The 13,946-nt window shown below is 40.3% G+C and overlaps 1 protein-coding gene across 2 annotated transcripts in view; it reads left to right on the forward strand.

Moving 5' to 3' along the window:
• crocc2 (ciliary rootlet coiled-coil, rootletin family member 2) overlaps positions 1-13,946 on the forward strand; it is a 72,506-nt gene that overhangs the window by 25,488 nt on the left and 33,072 nt on the right. For both annotated transcript variants that reach the window (XM_067459604.1, XM_067459605.1), the window contains 9 exons: positions 2,885-3,052; positions 3,233-3,316; positions 3,492-3,598; positions 8,075-8,219; positions 8,759-8,865; positions 9,300-9,506; positions 10,896-10,992; positions 11,938-12,027; positions 12,257-12,391. In XM_067459604.1, the coding sequence (XP_067315705.1) occupies positions 2,885-3,052; positions 3,233-3,316; positions 3,492-3,598; positions 8,075-8,219; positions 8,759-8,865; positions 9,300-9,506; positions 10,896-10,992; positions 11,938-12,027; positions 12,257-12,391 (1,140 nt within the window). The remainder of the gene's footprint in view (positions 1-2,884; positions 3,053-3,232; positions 3,317-3,491; positions 3,599-8,074; positions 8,220-8,758; positions 8,866-9,299; positions 9,507-10,895; positions 10,993-11,937; positions 12,028-12,256; positions 12,392-13,946) is intronic.

Genomic DNA, 13,946 nt, shown 5'->3' on the forward strand with positions numbered 1-13,946 from the left:
TGTTACGTCCATCATCCGTCTCTGTTTTGTTTTTGTTTTTTCCGCACGTTGTCACTCGTCATCTGACCGCACACACTAACCTCGCGACAACTGCCACCTACAGTACTGTAAGCTATTGCAGATGGCAGTTATCGAGAGGCTAGTTACAGAGCTCAGATTGGAAATGTTTTTGTTTTTTTTCCCTCCGGTATTATTATTTTTTTAATAACGCAGGTTAAAATACAGGATATTTACAGGAAAATACTAATATGGGAGGACGGCAGGAAAGAAGGGTAAAATACGGGACTTTCCCGGCCAAAACGGGATACCTGACAGGTATGGCACTGACATCTTGCACTGATTTGGAACCTGAGTCTGCACAGTAGTGACTAGTGAGAGTGAAGTGGAGCTGCAGTATCAAGGCCCCGCCCACATTCCCACATAATCAGTTAATACAGTACTGCGGAACAACTCATTATGTTGGTGTGAAATAAAAAGTTATGGAAAAGTTGAAGCTCCAATCTTCTCCCGAAAATCCAGAAAAAATCCTGTTGGCGCCTCAGTGAGTACTTTACTTTACTCAGAAAAGCAGTCAATCAAGACATCACCCCCCCCCCCCCCCTTTTAAAGCATCAAATAACTAACTTAAACCAAATGTTGTTGTTTTTTAATGAACACGTGAATCACTTACATCAGCATGATAAAAACTACCTAAAAAAACAGAAACTATCAAGTGTAATTGTATTGTTTAGTTTGTTTCATGTCCCATTCAATTACATGGAGAGGGTGCGGTTTATGACCTATACTGGGACCAACCACCAAAGGGCAATTGAAATGTTTTGGCTTCACATTTCAGGACTTGTGCGGCACACTTGGATTGAACACTACTCTCACCATTTATACTATAAAATAACAGAGAACAGTGCATACGTACGCAAATTGGGATGAATTTACGCAGATATGATTTTTGTTTCTTAAAACTGCGACTTTTCTCACAATATGACTTTTACATTTGACATTGTGTATATCTCACAGTTATGATTTTTCTTGCAATTTTGACTCTTATTGACTTTAAAAATTGGGACACAGCGTTATACTATCTTGACTTGTATATCGCTCTATCGTAACTTCATATCTCACGTTGTGGCTTTATATCTCACGTCAACTTCTTTTCTTCTTCTTTTGGAAGCAACTGTATTTTATGGCTTTACATAAAAAAAGGTACCTGCACTCTAGATGTGTGCTGTGCTGCACCACTGACCCCCATAAGCTTTTAAGGCAGAACAATATGCTTGTGTGTAAGTGCCATTTATTTCATGACTTTGCATCAAATGCTTTTTTGTGTTGTAGCAACAAATTGCCCCTAATTGTGCCAAAATAGTTGCAAAGATACATAATCAATAGAGTAGTGCAGCTGTTTCCAAAGGAGCCTTTAAACACAGCTGCTGCTGCACCCAACGTCCCCCCTCTCTCTTCTGACTCGTCCTCCACCCATGTTTTTCATTTTCTGTTCGCTTTCAAAAGCTGTCACCTTAACAACAGGCCATATAATAAGTCCCTGTTCCCTTATGAGCCCTGAACCCCAAAACCGCCCAGAGCCGGGTGCTGGTTTGCCCTTCTTTGTAGTATATGGAATTAAAGCTCTCCGAATGACTGTTTGAAAATGTTTTATTAAGGTTTGGGAAGCCCTTGGCTCCAGTTGGGAACAGGGGGACTATTGTCCCTGCATCTTGTAGGCTGCTGTTCAGCTTAGCAGTAGATTAATGTTTGCCTGTGATTTTCAGTATGACCTGTAGTTGTGTGTATTTCTGTTTCTTAATTCTTTGCAGAAAGGATGAAGTTGACTCTACATCTACCTTTTTTATCTCTCTCTGCCCTTCGCTCGCTGTTTTTCTTGCTTTGTGTGAATCAGCTGAAGCAGCATGTTGTTATGTTGAGAGGAAACATGTGGTTTTTGTTAGTAGGGACTGGGTGTCTGGCACCATGATATGCACTGGGGGTTAAAGGAAGATGGGAGGGGTTGGAGGGTTTGGAGGGGTAATGGGACATTGAGATTGAAGACCCTGTAGAAGGATGGGAATCAAGGGGAAAACACATTGCCATTGCAGACAACCTATCTATCTATCTATCTATCTATCTATCTATCTATCTATCTATCTATCTATCTATCTATCTATCTATCTATCTATCTATCTATCTATCTATCTATCTATCTATCTATCTATCTATCTATCTATCTATCTATCTATCTATCTATCTATCTATCTATCTATCTATCTATCTATCTATCTATCTATCTATCTATCTATCTATCTATCTATCTATCTATCTATCTATCTATCTATCTATCTATCTATCTATCTATCTATCTATCTATACACGTATATACATACATACAAACACACATTTATGTACATCTAACATGTACAGATGTACATAATGTGTTTAAGCATCTGTAATACCTAAAACCACACAAACCCACACACAGACAACTTGCCCTGGCCTGATATTCATGAAAAATACTTTTGTCATTAGCCTACAATTTACCTTCAAATCTACCTTCATTGTGTAGTTCACTCTTGCTTGAATGTATGCCAATGTGTGAATATATGAAGTTTGTGCCTATGTGACAACTAGCCATGAGGTTCACCTATATCTTGAATTAGGTTTATTTGTCATAAATAGTTTTTAGTTTTTTTCATCTTGTTTCAAGAATATCAAGTAAATCTCAAATCATGCATATAGAGTTGATTTTGCATAAATAAGAGAAGGTAATATTTGGATGTTGTAAGAACTAGATACTTAGTAGTAAATGTCTCTAAATCACACCAATACAAATTGTGAACAGCCATAAAGAGATTAAAGGTGATCAAATTGTATAATGTGTTCATATGTGTTTTTGCAGCTGGAACAGATGCTGTTGCAGCAGTCAGGAGATTCAGACCAGCAGAGTGTGTATGGCGCAGAGCAGGACTGGCTAAGAGAGGAAGGACGGTCTTATAGGCTGAAGCTCCAGGCCTTTCAGGAGAGTCAACGCAGACAGGCTCAGCTGGTGCAGAAACTACAGGCCAAGGTTCACTGTTAGATGTGGTCTCATTCAATTTAGTCAAAAATGGGAAGGATTCTTTTAGAGGGAAAAAAGATTGTTATTTCTGGAATATTTATTAGAAACCATGATGCTTTGGTACAACTGGGAATGTGGTTCATCTTAAGTTGCAGATTGAAGAGTGAAAGTATGTGTCTGTGTCTACAGTTGCTCCAGTATAAGAAGAGATGTGGAAATCTAGAGCAGCAGGTGCTGGAGAAAACCTCCGAGTCAGAGAAGCTGAGGCTCTCGGTACGACTCATTTTAGGGTTTACTGATGGAAGAACACTTTACTCCTTCAAACAAAAATCAATTTGGACCCTTTTATTACAATAATCTATCTTCTCTTGTGTGCTTTATCTATTGTCAGACGTTGCACTGTATTTTAGTGTGTTAGGTATAAACCTGCCTCTGTCCATGTATTTAGCTCCAGTCACACCTAGACTCCTCAGCACACCGTCTCCAGCGCTTTGAGCAGGAACACAGTCTGGATGTCCAAAGTAAACTTGCACTGCTGGAGGATGAGCAGAAACGGTGAGAACAAAATGATGTGCTTCATGGAAGGTGCAGAAAAACATGTTGGCGGGCAGAACAAGGTAAAAGAAAGGAGAATGAGTGGGTCAGCCAAAAAGTATGTTAAAAATTCCTGTTTGGAACCGATGGAGAATTACATTTTGGAAAACTGTAAAGAGATTTTCTGTTTTCTTTTAGTTATTTTTTCCCCTTTACCCTATTAAAAGCTTAAGATGGCAGTTATGTTTTGGAGCATGGTACCTGGTTTCCTGCTGCTCTTGATTATATTCCAAAAACCAGCTTGACCACCGCAAGCTAGTATGACCATCTTGTAGCTGATCCATTATGGTCCTGAAGGCGTGATGTCACACCAGCTGATGACCAGCTTAGGCCAGCTAATGAACAGCAGGAACTAGATGATGACCAGCTTGGGCAATTAATGAATAGCTTGGTCTAACTAATGACCAGTTTGGAACAGATAATGACCAGCTTTAACTATCTATTGAAGAGCAGGAACTAGCTGATGACCAGCTTGGACAGCCGATGAACAGTATGGAGCAGCTAATGACCAGTTTAGACCAGGTAGTAACCAACTGGAACCAGCTAATGTCCAACTTAGGCCGGTTAGTTATGAGCTTGGACTAATGACAAATCTGGACCAAACCAGCAAATGGAAAAAACAGGTTCCACAACAGAACTACCACCACTTAAAGGTGCCTTAGAATGAGTTGAAACAATAAGTTAAATTGTTCTCTGATATCTACATAGAAGGTATGAGAAAGGGGTGTTTAAGAGCAACAATTGTCCAGATACGGTTTTACAGGTCCATTTACAACCCTAGAAATTGTCCCTAGGATGTAATGCTCTGTTTTTGCCTTATTTGGAAAGGTCATGAATATTAATGTTGAGCTCTGCTCTGATTGGCTTATTTCAGCAGCTTACACAAGTTCAGTTGTTCAGCAAAGTGGTTTGTGAGTCCTGACCGTTCTGACAGAACACAGACCTACTGAATGACACTTTAAGCAGAACATTTCAAATAGAGATTGCTCAATCACATACACGTCGCACACCTATGTGTGATAGGTGCGTAGGAGAGCAGGACAAAAAAAGGTCCAATTATCAACAAATGAAAAGGGAAATCCCGCACACTATCAACTTGCAATTAAAAGTGATTTATTATTGCAACGTTTCGATCTTTCGATCTTCCTCAGGCATGAAAAAACATAAGAAACTTCCGTTTCTTTTAAAGGGTACCGTTGACCAATCACAATCTCGAGGTCAAGGTAAACCAATCACAATGAATGATTATTTATGATAGTGTTTTCTACCATTCATGGTGATGTGACGAGTTTATGATGATGATGTATTCTGCCATTCATTATGATGTGACGAACTTATGATGATGTGTTCTACTATTTATTGTGATGTGATGAGTTTATGATGGTGTCTTTTACCATTCATGGTGATGTGACGAGTTTATGATGATTGGTTTTTGCATTAATTGTGATATAACGAGTTTATGAGCATGTGCTCTACTATTCATTCATTGTAATGTGGTGATTTTAAGATGATTTCACGATTTATTGTGATGTGACGATTCTATGTTAATGTGTTCTATCATTCATTGTGATTGGTTTACCTTGACCTCGAGATTGTGATTGGTCAACGGTACCCTTTAAAAGAAACTGAAGTTTCTTATGTTTTTTCATGCCTGAGGAAGATCGAAAGATTGAAAACGTTGCAATAATAAATCACTTTTAACTGCAAATAGAGATTGCTAAAATGCAGCTTACTTGTTTATTGGTGTTTTCAGATCATCCGCGCGCGGGCGCAAGAGTGAGAGAGAGCTCGTGTGCATATGGTTGCCAGATTGCACATGTTTAGGTAAAGCACAGGATAGTATACTTGTTCTTTTCAGGGGGATTTAAATGACTGAAATCTGGCAACCGCTTCCACGAACACTCAAACGCTCTTCTCTCCATCCCCCCCAACCCCCCGACAAAACCAGTGCTTTTTGTTCAAGTTTTAATTTTTTTAACTAAATTTTAGACTCGTCTTTTTTTTTGTCAACAATATTGCATGCTTATATAACATTAGTCACAATGTAGGCTACGCAGTGACTGTGATTTACTCTGAAATACAAGCATGCAAAAAAATCATACTTCAGTTCAAAGTAAAATATAAATATTTTTTACAAAAAGAATATAAGCCTTGTCAAATGACGAAATCTTTTTAACTTACATGGTGGAGAAGCTGACGTTAGAAGGATCGAGTGAACAATCTGTAAGCAACTGAACTAATGTAGTATGACATACGTATCTACAGTTGTATTTTGTAATACAAAATAATATTAACCTTTGTCATTAGACACACTATTTAGTTTGCTGTTTCCTGTTTGTTGGAGTTTCCATTTGTTACTGTACTAGCATCTTGCGTCATCTAGACAATACTGTCTCTCTAAAAAAACTTTCAATTTAATCAGGAATAGTTTAAACAGTCAATAAGTGGATAAAATCGCTACTTACTGCTTGCAGGAATACAGTTGGAATTGCCCTTTTCTTCAGTTTTAGACACTGAGCGAAGCTTGCTTGAAATGGGCCGAGCAAGCAAACAATTTTTAATTAAAGGGATAGTTCACTTTGAAATTAAATTTTGATATGTTTTAGCTTACCTCATGGGCATCCGTGATGTAGGAGTATTTGTTTCCCCAGTAGTTTCAATTTTGATCATTTTAGGTCAAACTGTTCTTGTCTGTGCCTCACATAATGCAGGTCTATGGTCAGCACCTCAAAGAGCATACACAGAGAAGTCCAAATTAAAGAATCCCCCATCATAAGTACACACTGATGGCCTAAGACACGGAACGAGCGGTTTGTGTGAGAAAACGAACAGCATTTATATAGTTTTTACCTCTTGTACACCACAGGAAACACGCACAAGCGCCCTCGGATCAGTCGGACGTAGTGGTGTACAATGACTGTTGACATTTTTTATCTGTGGGAAGGGTTTGAAAAGTCCTCACATCCCCTGCACAGCCTGGAACATGACATTTGTGTCCATGAGAGCTGCCGTTTTTGCTATCCTCGAGTGTCGCTTGTTTACCTGCAGTCCCGATATTCGGCTCCATCAGTTCCGCCTGAAAATGAACATGTTCAGACATATGCAAATATTGGGGGCGTACATATTAATGACCCCAGAGATTGCGTCACAGTTGGCATTATGTTGAGAATCACTTATTTTTCCGTGGTGTTTTTCATGCATGAGATTTACATAAGATGTAGGAGGCAATGGTGTTTGAGACTCACAGTATGTGATGTCCATGTAGTGAACTCTTATTATTTAACTATGGCAAGGTTAATTCAATTTTTCATTCTAGGGCACCTTAAAGCTGAATTTTCCAGCAGGGTACTGCTCTTCACTGTTCTATTACTGAGAAATAAACCATTTATCAATAGGTAAGGAAGGCAATAGAATGTATTAAAATAAAATCTTCTAGCTGCCTACTTCAGTCCACACAAGCCCATGCTGGAAATGAATAGTTGTAGAAGGGGGTGTCAAAAACAAAAGAATCCAGTTTGTCAAACTTAATTATCACAACCTTGTTCACCATCTCAGCCAAACAGTTTTTACTGCACTTCATAAAAAGAGCTGGCCAACCTACTGTCCCAGATGCCAGCCTTTAAAAGAACATGATTTACTGTGCCACTCACCCCTTATTGAAACAGTTATGGCAAACTCTGGGTCGTCCCGGCTGCCAAGCTCTCATTCATTTTTTTTTAAACCTTTGTGCCTCTGTCAGAGAGAGCACACTGCAAAGTGCAGTTCATCCGATCATCTGGGACTCTGCAGTCTTGTAACACAATTTATTTTATTTTTTATGTCAGAAAAGTCAACTATGCCATGGCTCATGAGAGTTTCATTGCATGCCACAATTAACTGAGATTCAGCAGGGCAGAAATGTTACATTGTGAATAGATGCTAAGCTGTCTGCCTTGGCGTTACGTTTTCTCAGAGGGGCATGAGCTGCAGAATTTGGCCAAAACACAGAATCATAGAGCAAATCTACTTATTGCAAATGATTAAATGCATTCTCATAGCTTTTTTATCGTGTCTCTCTCTGTTCCTCACCCCTTTGATGATCGGTTTGTTCGTCGCCTCGCACCACCCTGGCGTCAATCTTTGTATGTAACTGGGCGGATTCTGCCATGAATGATGTAAATAACCCCGTAAACTATTTGACAAGCAAATCTGGTGGCAATTAGGCTGGAGCTGACATGGACTTTATAAAACTGTCACGCACATTCCCCTCTAAGCGTGGCTGGCAACGCAGAATGTGACGTGGGTCTTTATGAGCCTGTAAACATAGAAGCTGATAGAGGCCGTGTAATGGAGGGGGGTGAGATCATGTGCGAAGTTTAGAAAGAACACTTGGCTCGTGGCTTAACAGGTGGAGGTGCTGGGATGCAGTGCTCTGAAGTAGATCCATATATTTCACAGGTGTTCCAGTTTGAGCCAGGTCAACGCACTGCTCCGGGAACAACTTGAACAAGCCAATGAAGCCAACCAGACCCTGACAGAAAGCCTGCAGAAGGCTCAAGAGGAGGCCGAGCAGAGGGACACACGACTCAGGAGGGAACTTGAGGTGAGAGGGAGGAAAAAGAGACAGAAGGAAGGAAGGAGAGATCTGTAGTGTATGTTTTTATCCAAATCCACAGTTTAAGGAAAATCTTTCCTTAATCCAACCCAATGAAACTCAACTCTGGAACTTGTGGAATTCCACCCTGGTGCCTGTTTTGTCAGTCTGGACACTGTCTTTGTTTTAAATCATTGTTGTGATTTTCTCAGCTGTTGTTTCCTGTGAAAACATTCCAGTCGATTGGAAAAAAAAGAGCGAGAATTCATTGCTCGGTGCAAACATCTGGTGATATGAAGGAGGTCATGTATTTTACAGCCACATACAGTCGAGAAAAGTTTACTGTACCATTTGTGTATGTGAGTTTTTGAGTGTCTGTGCCTAGAAGTTCAAATCAAGCTGTGTGCTTGTATGTGTGGTTGCATTCATTATTTTTATGTGTGCGCATTAATAATGGAGACATCTTTAACCTCACACTCTTTGCCCCCCCCCCCCCCCCCCCCCATTACCAAACCTGCCGACCATATGTCCGTGTTGCTCTCCTGCAGATGAATACCTCCCGAAACGGCTGCGAGCAAGCCCGTGTGCGATCTCTGTGGCGCCAGGCTGCCTTCCTACGGAGCTCTTTCACTCAGCTACGGGCCTTTGCTGACAGGTGAGTGCAGCTTGTGGCCAGAACCTCTTTCCAATTCCATCACCATTTATCCCCACTTGGGATCAAAGCGCAATGGGTCAATGGGTCACCCCTCACCCATCCTGACCGCATCGTCCGAGGAAATGTGATGGTTAGATTGCCCTTCAGATTAGCCTTGAGCCATCCATCAGAGCCAAGCTTGATGAGGGCTCGGCCTGTGTAAATGCTGTGATCATTGTTGAGTAATTTGCTGTAATGTGGATTACTCAACACATGGACAGCGGAGAAAATGTTCACGACCCTTACTCAGACACGACACCGTTCAAAGAGTTTATTCCCAGATCACAATATAGTTTTGGCCATCTGGCTCTCGTCAGTGTGCGAACGATTTCCTTGGGAACGTAAGGAAATTTCATTGCTCCTGCTGGTTGTAATAGTTGTTTTGTGCTTTACAGGAGTCTATCGGACATGCGAGCCGAGTGTACGGTGACTGGCCACCGTCTTCATACGGCCTGTGTGAATTTGGAGGCTAGCATCAGCCAGCCTTTCCCCCCTGTTAGCAACGGAGTATCAGCACTAGAGAATCAACTAAGAGACAAGCTGAGAGAGGCTATGCAGCTGCAGGCCCGCTTTGATGCAGAGAAAGTAGAGCTCAACTCCAGGTACAACATGTCTGTCTGTTTACGCACACATCCCATTCATTTTTCACCAATAATATACAAGTGTCATCATGCTTGAGCAGCATGCTGTAATAAATATGTACGGTATTGACAGCTGGGGCTAAATTATCGTATTCAAAGGATTTTGCAGCGTCATAAATTTCAGCACCTATCCCAATGCTTTGAATTGAAGTATTGATGTCCTGAACTCACATCTCCTAGATGACTCATTGTGCATTGTCCTGAGTTCTGACACACAGGGAAGGTCAGCTTGGATTGCCTCATCTATCCAACTATGTGGAATGCCAAAACCAGAGAGAAAAAGTGTCTCTTTATTTGCTGTCGAGTATCCACTACATTCTTCAATTACTTGTATAATGTGTCAGTGGTTTATGACATTTTCGTTTGAGAGCGGATCCATGGTTCTGACAGAGCAGGGATGGGGTCTTCTGATGAATGGAGTCGTTGCAGCTTCTCTGTTCTACATCTTTTCATCAGTGACAGTTTTATAATGGAGAGAGCAGAGATCACTCTCCATTTTGAAATATGAACTTTTAGCTGAGCTTTATTACAGAGGGAAGAAAGGGCCATAGACAAATGAGGATCAAATAAGTGCACCATAGTGTTTGATCATTTTGCCTCAACCATGTTAATGTTACGCACATGCACAATTTTTTCATATTGTGATGATAGGCTAGCGTGTTCATTTTCAGAACCGCATGCTTAAAGTTATTACAGCTTGCAGAGTACAACATCGAATAAGGATGTGCTGTTTTTCAGAAAGGAACACACAAAGATGAAAATTCTGTCATCATTTACACATCCCCATTTCACTGCAAAGTGCAAACCTAGTGTATATGACATTGTCTATATTTTGAAACACAAAAGGAGAATTTTTTAAGACTTGTCATGGTCTTTATTTACCACACAGTTGCAATGAATGTGAGCTAATGTTTAAACCTTCAAACAGAAATTCAAAAGCATCAAAAATAACAAAAGTGATCCACACAGCTCCTAAGTCTTTTGAAGCTAACTAGGCAATACAGGCAAAATATTAATGGTTGTTCACTGATAATCTTCACTTAGAATGAGCTAAACAAAAGCAACCAGATCTTTGAGAAAGATAGTCTGATTTGTGAACTAATGTTTCAGGCCAGTTTTGTGAACCTGATTTCAGTATTAAATTGCTACTTCTCACATAAACAGGTCAAAGAGAGCTTTTATGGATGCCAAGATTTTTAGTGAGTGACGGCCTAATTTCAGTCTGTTCCTCACAAATCTTTCATATGGCTTCAGAAGATTTGGAACACACATTAAACAAGTCATTTGATCCACTTTTATGATACTTTAATATTATGATATGCAAAGTCTAACATGTGCATATCTGTGCAGAATCCTGGAATTGGGTGAAATGGTGAAACAGCTCCGAGCACAGAACAGTGACAAGGAGAGCAATCTGGCAGCACTGCGGAGCAGCTTGGACAGGATGGTGAGCAGTGAAACAGTGGTTGGGAACCTATGGCTCATGAGCCAAACCTGGCTCTTTGACAAAACACGTGGCTCGCCAAGTCTTTCACCCTTTACCAACAAATGATTGATACAAAATTAGACCTATCTCTAGAGATCAGCTTTCTGCAGAAAACTCTTGCCTATTACAATTCCTTTGTTGCACAGCCTACGGAAGTTCTGAAATCAGCTGCAAACCACTTATAACCTAGAGATCCTGCTCTCAGATTCAAGAAGCTATGCAGCCTGTTTGTGGGAATGGCAAAAAGAAAGATTTTTTGAGAACAGCAGCAAAAAAAATATTAAAAAGTGACTGGAAACTATCTTTGTGGGGACTCTCCATAGACGTACTGTACATACTGTATATTCTGTCCCCTTACATGAACCCTACCCCTAAATCTACCCATCACAGAAAAGTTTCTGCATTTTAACATTTTCATCAATTTATGTCCCCACTGTGTCAAGAGTCCCCATGAGTCTGTGTGCATACAGGTTGAAGCCCCCCCCCACACACACACACACACACAGAAGATAATTTATGCTCCTCACAGTGAAAGCTCTGCACAATAATTTCCATATTGCAACTTATTTGTTTGTTGCATATTTGTTTGTAACTAGTTGTCTAGGGCCCTAAAAAAGTTACTTTTATTGAAAAGTTATTGGGGAAAAAACTTTTTTTAATAATATAATATTTTTTTATGCATTGTCAAAAAAAATGCATTAACAAAAAAAATGTCTCTTTAGTCAAAAAAGGTTCCCAAACCCCTAAAATAATAATGTTGTTGCTACTAGAATTATTAATTGGGAAGGGTAGTCTTGTTAAACTCTATCACTTCCTTAATGACTTGTCTGGATGCAGTTGTCTTGCCTGGTGTGCATCATGGCTGTTCAAGAAGCTGCACTTTGACCTGAATGCTTTCCTGCACAGGAAATAAATCGGTCCGAAGACAGAAACGAGAGGGATGCCTTGCGCAGCGAGATCAGCAGTCTGCAACAGATACTTCACAACATTAATCAGGTTTACTGAATATGATTGATATTTTGGGCCATATGTACTTAACATGACAAGAGTTATTGACATAAGCATAAATCAAGATAAACATAATTCTGAGGGACTGCTTGAAATGAAGTCTGAAGCCAAATCAAATCTTGTGGTAACAGAATTCATTAATGATTGTAAAAAAATATTGTAATGTGATATTTCAACAAAAAAAAAAACATTTACCCATCTCTTGTTTCTCTGTTAGGTGGTATGTGGAGATGGTTCCTCAGAGTTATCAAGAGATGGAGATGTTTCAGCAGGATCTATTTCCTCTTCTCAACGAGACAGTATTCCGATAGCAGTGCAGAGAGCCCTCTTACAGCGACAGGCACAAATTAAGGTTTGCAAACCTCCTGTACACCATCCTTAAATTACCTTAAATGTAAACACTCCTAAATAATGTCTGAAGAGAATTTTTCATTGCTCTGTTTTTTTTTAGCAAACCGACTAGCCCAACATACACATATGGCTGCATTTACACTGCAGGTCTTGATGCACAATTCCGATTTGGTGACTGTATCCGTTTTTTTTGATGACCCGCTTACATCACCTTTCAAAAGCGACTCGTATCCGATATTTGCATTTACACTGTGCACTGGCGAAACAGCCCAAGACGTTCTTAACCGGTGAAAGGAAGTAAAACGAAAGGAAGTAAAAAGTAAAAGCGATGTGGACGCAGACAAAAAGATTGCACAATGTTTTGCTGTCTGCACAGTTCCAGATATTTTTAAAGGTCGGCAAAACTTTTCTCTCTTAAGGTGGAGAAAAAGAGGAGAGCCCTTGACGGGGTTGGCAGGTTTTCACAACAAAACCCCCCCAAATGCAACTCAAAACTGTGTTAAAGTAGCCCAATTCCACATGAAAACCGCGGACTTGGCAACACTGGATCGCAGTTTGTGTCCACCTGAGTTGACGTCATTCGCCTCCGTCCTTTTTTCAATGACGTACGACTCGCATTTACTGGTAAATATCCGATTTGACCGCTTACATGGCAGACGCAAATGCACGCATCCGAATCATATCGGATTTATTACCACATATGAGTGAGGCCTGAATCCGATCTGAGCATATCGGAATTCATGCGTTTTTTTACTGCTTACATGTTTACATGTTATATCCGATCTGTGCCACATGAGAGGAAAAAAATCGCAATTGGGTCACTTGAACCATGCAGTGTAAATGGGGCCTATATTGCTAAAAGTATTGGGACACCTCTCCAAATCATTGAATTCAGATGTTCCAATCACTTGGCCACAGGTGTATAAAATCAAGCACCTATGCAGACTGTTTCACAAACATTTGTGAAAGAATGGGTCGCTCAGTGAATTCAAGTATGGTACTGTGATAGGTCCTTTCGTGAAATTTCCTCACTACTAAATATTTCACTGTCAACTGTTAGTGGTATTTTAACAAAGTGGAAGCAGTTGAGAACTCTAGGCCACTTAAAACCACAATGCATGCTGTGGCATACAGTGTGCAGAAGTTGCCAACTTTCTGAGGAGTAAATAGCTGCAGTCCTCCAAACTTTGTGTGGCCTTTAGATTAGCTCATGAACAGTGCATAGAGAGCTTCATGGAATGGGTTTCCATGGCCAAGCAACTGCATTCAAGCCTTACTAACAAGTGTAGTGCAAAGCGTCGGATGCAGTCAAAGCACGGACTCTAGAGCAGTAGAGACATGTTTTCTGGTGTGATGAATCATGCTTCTCTGTCGGGCAATACAATGGACTAGTCTAGGTTTGTCGGTTGCCAGGAAAACGGTACTTGCCTGACTGCATTTGTAAAGTTTGGTGGAGGGTGTGGTGTGGGGTTTTTCAGGTGATGGGCTTTGCCCCATTGGTTCCAGTGAAAGGAACTCTTAATACTTCAGCATACCAATACATTTTGGACAATTTC

This window comes from Pseudorasbora parva, chromosome 12, assembly GCF_024679245.1.
Source record: "Pseudorasbora parva isolate DD20220531a chromosome 12, ASM2467924v1, whole genome shotgun sequence".
Lineage (NCBI taxonomy): Eukaryota > Metazoa > Chordata > Actinopteri > Cypriniformes > Gobionidae > Pseudorasbora > Pseudorasbora parva.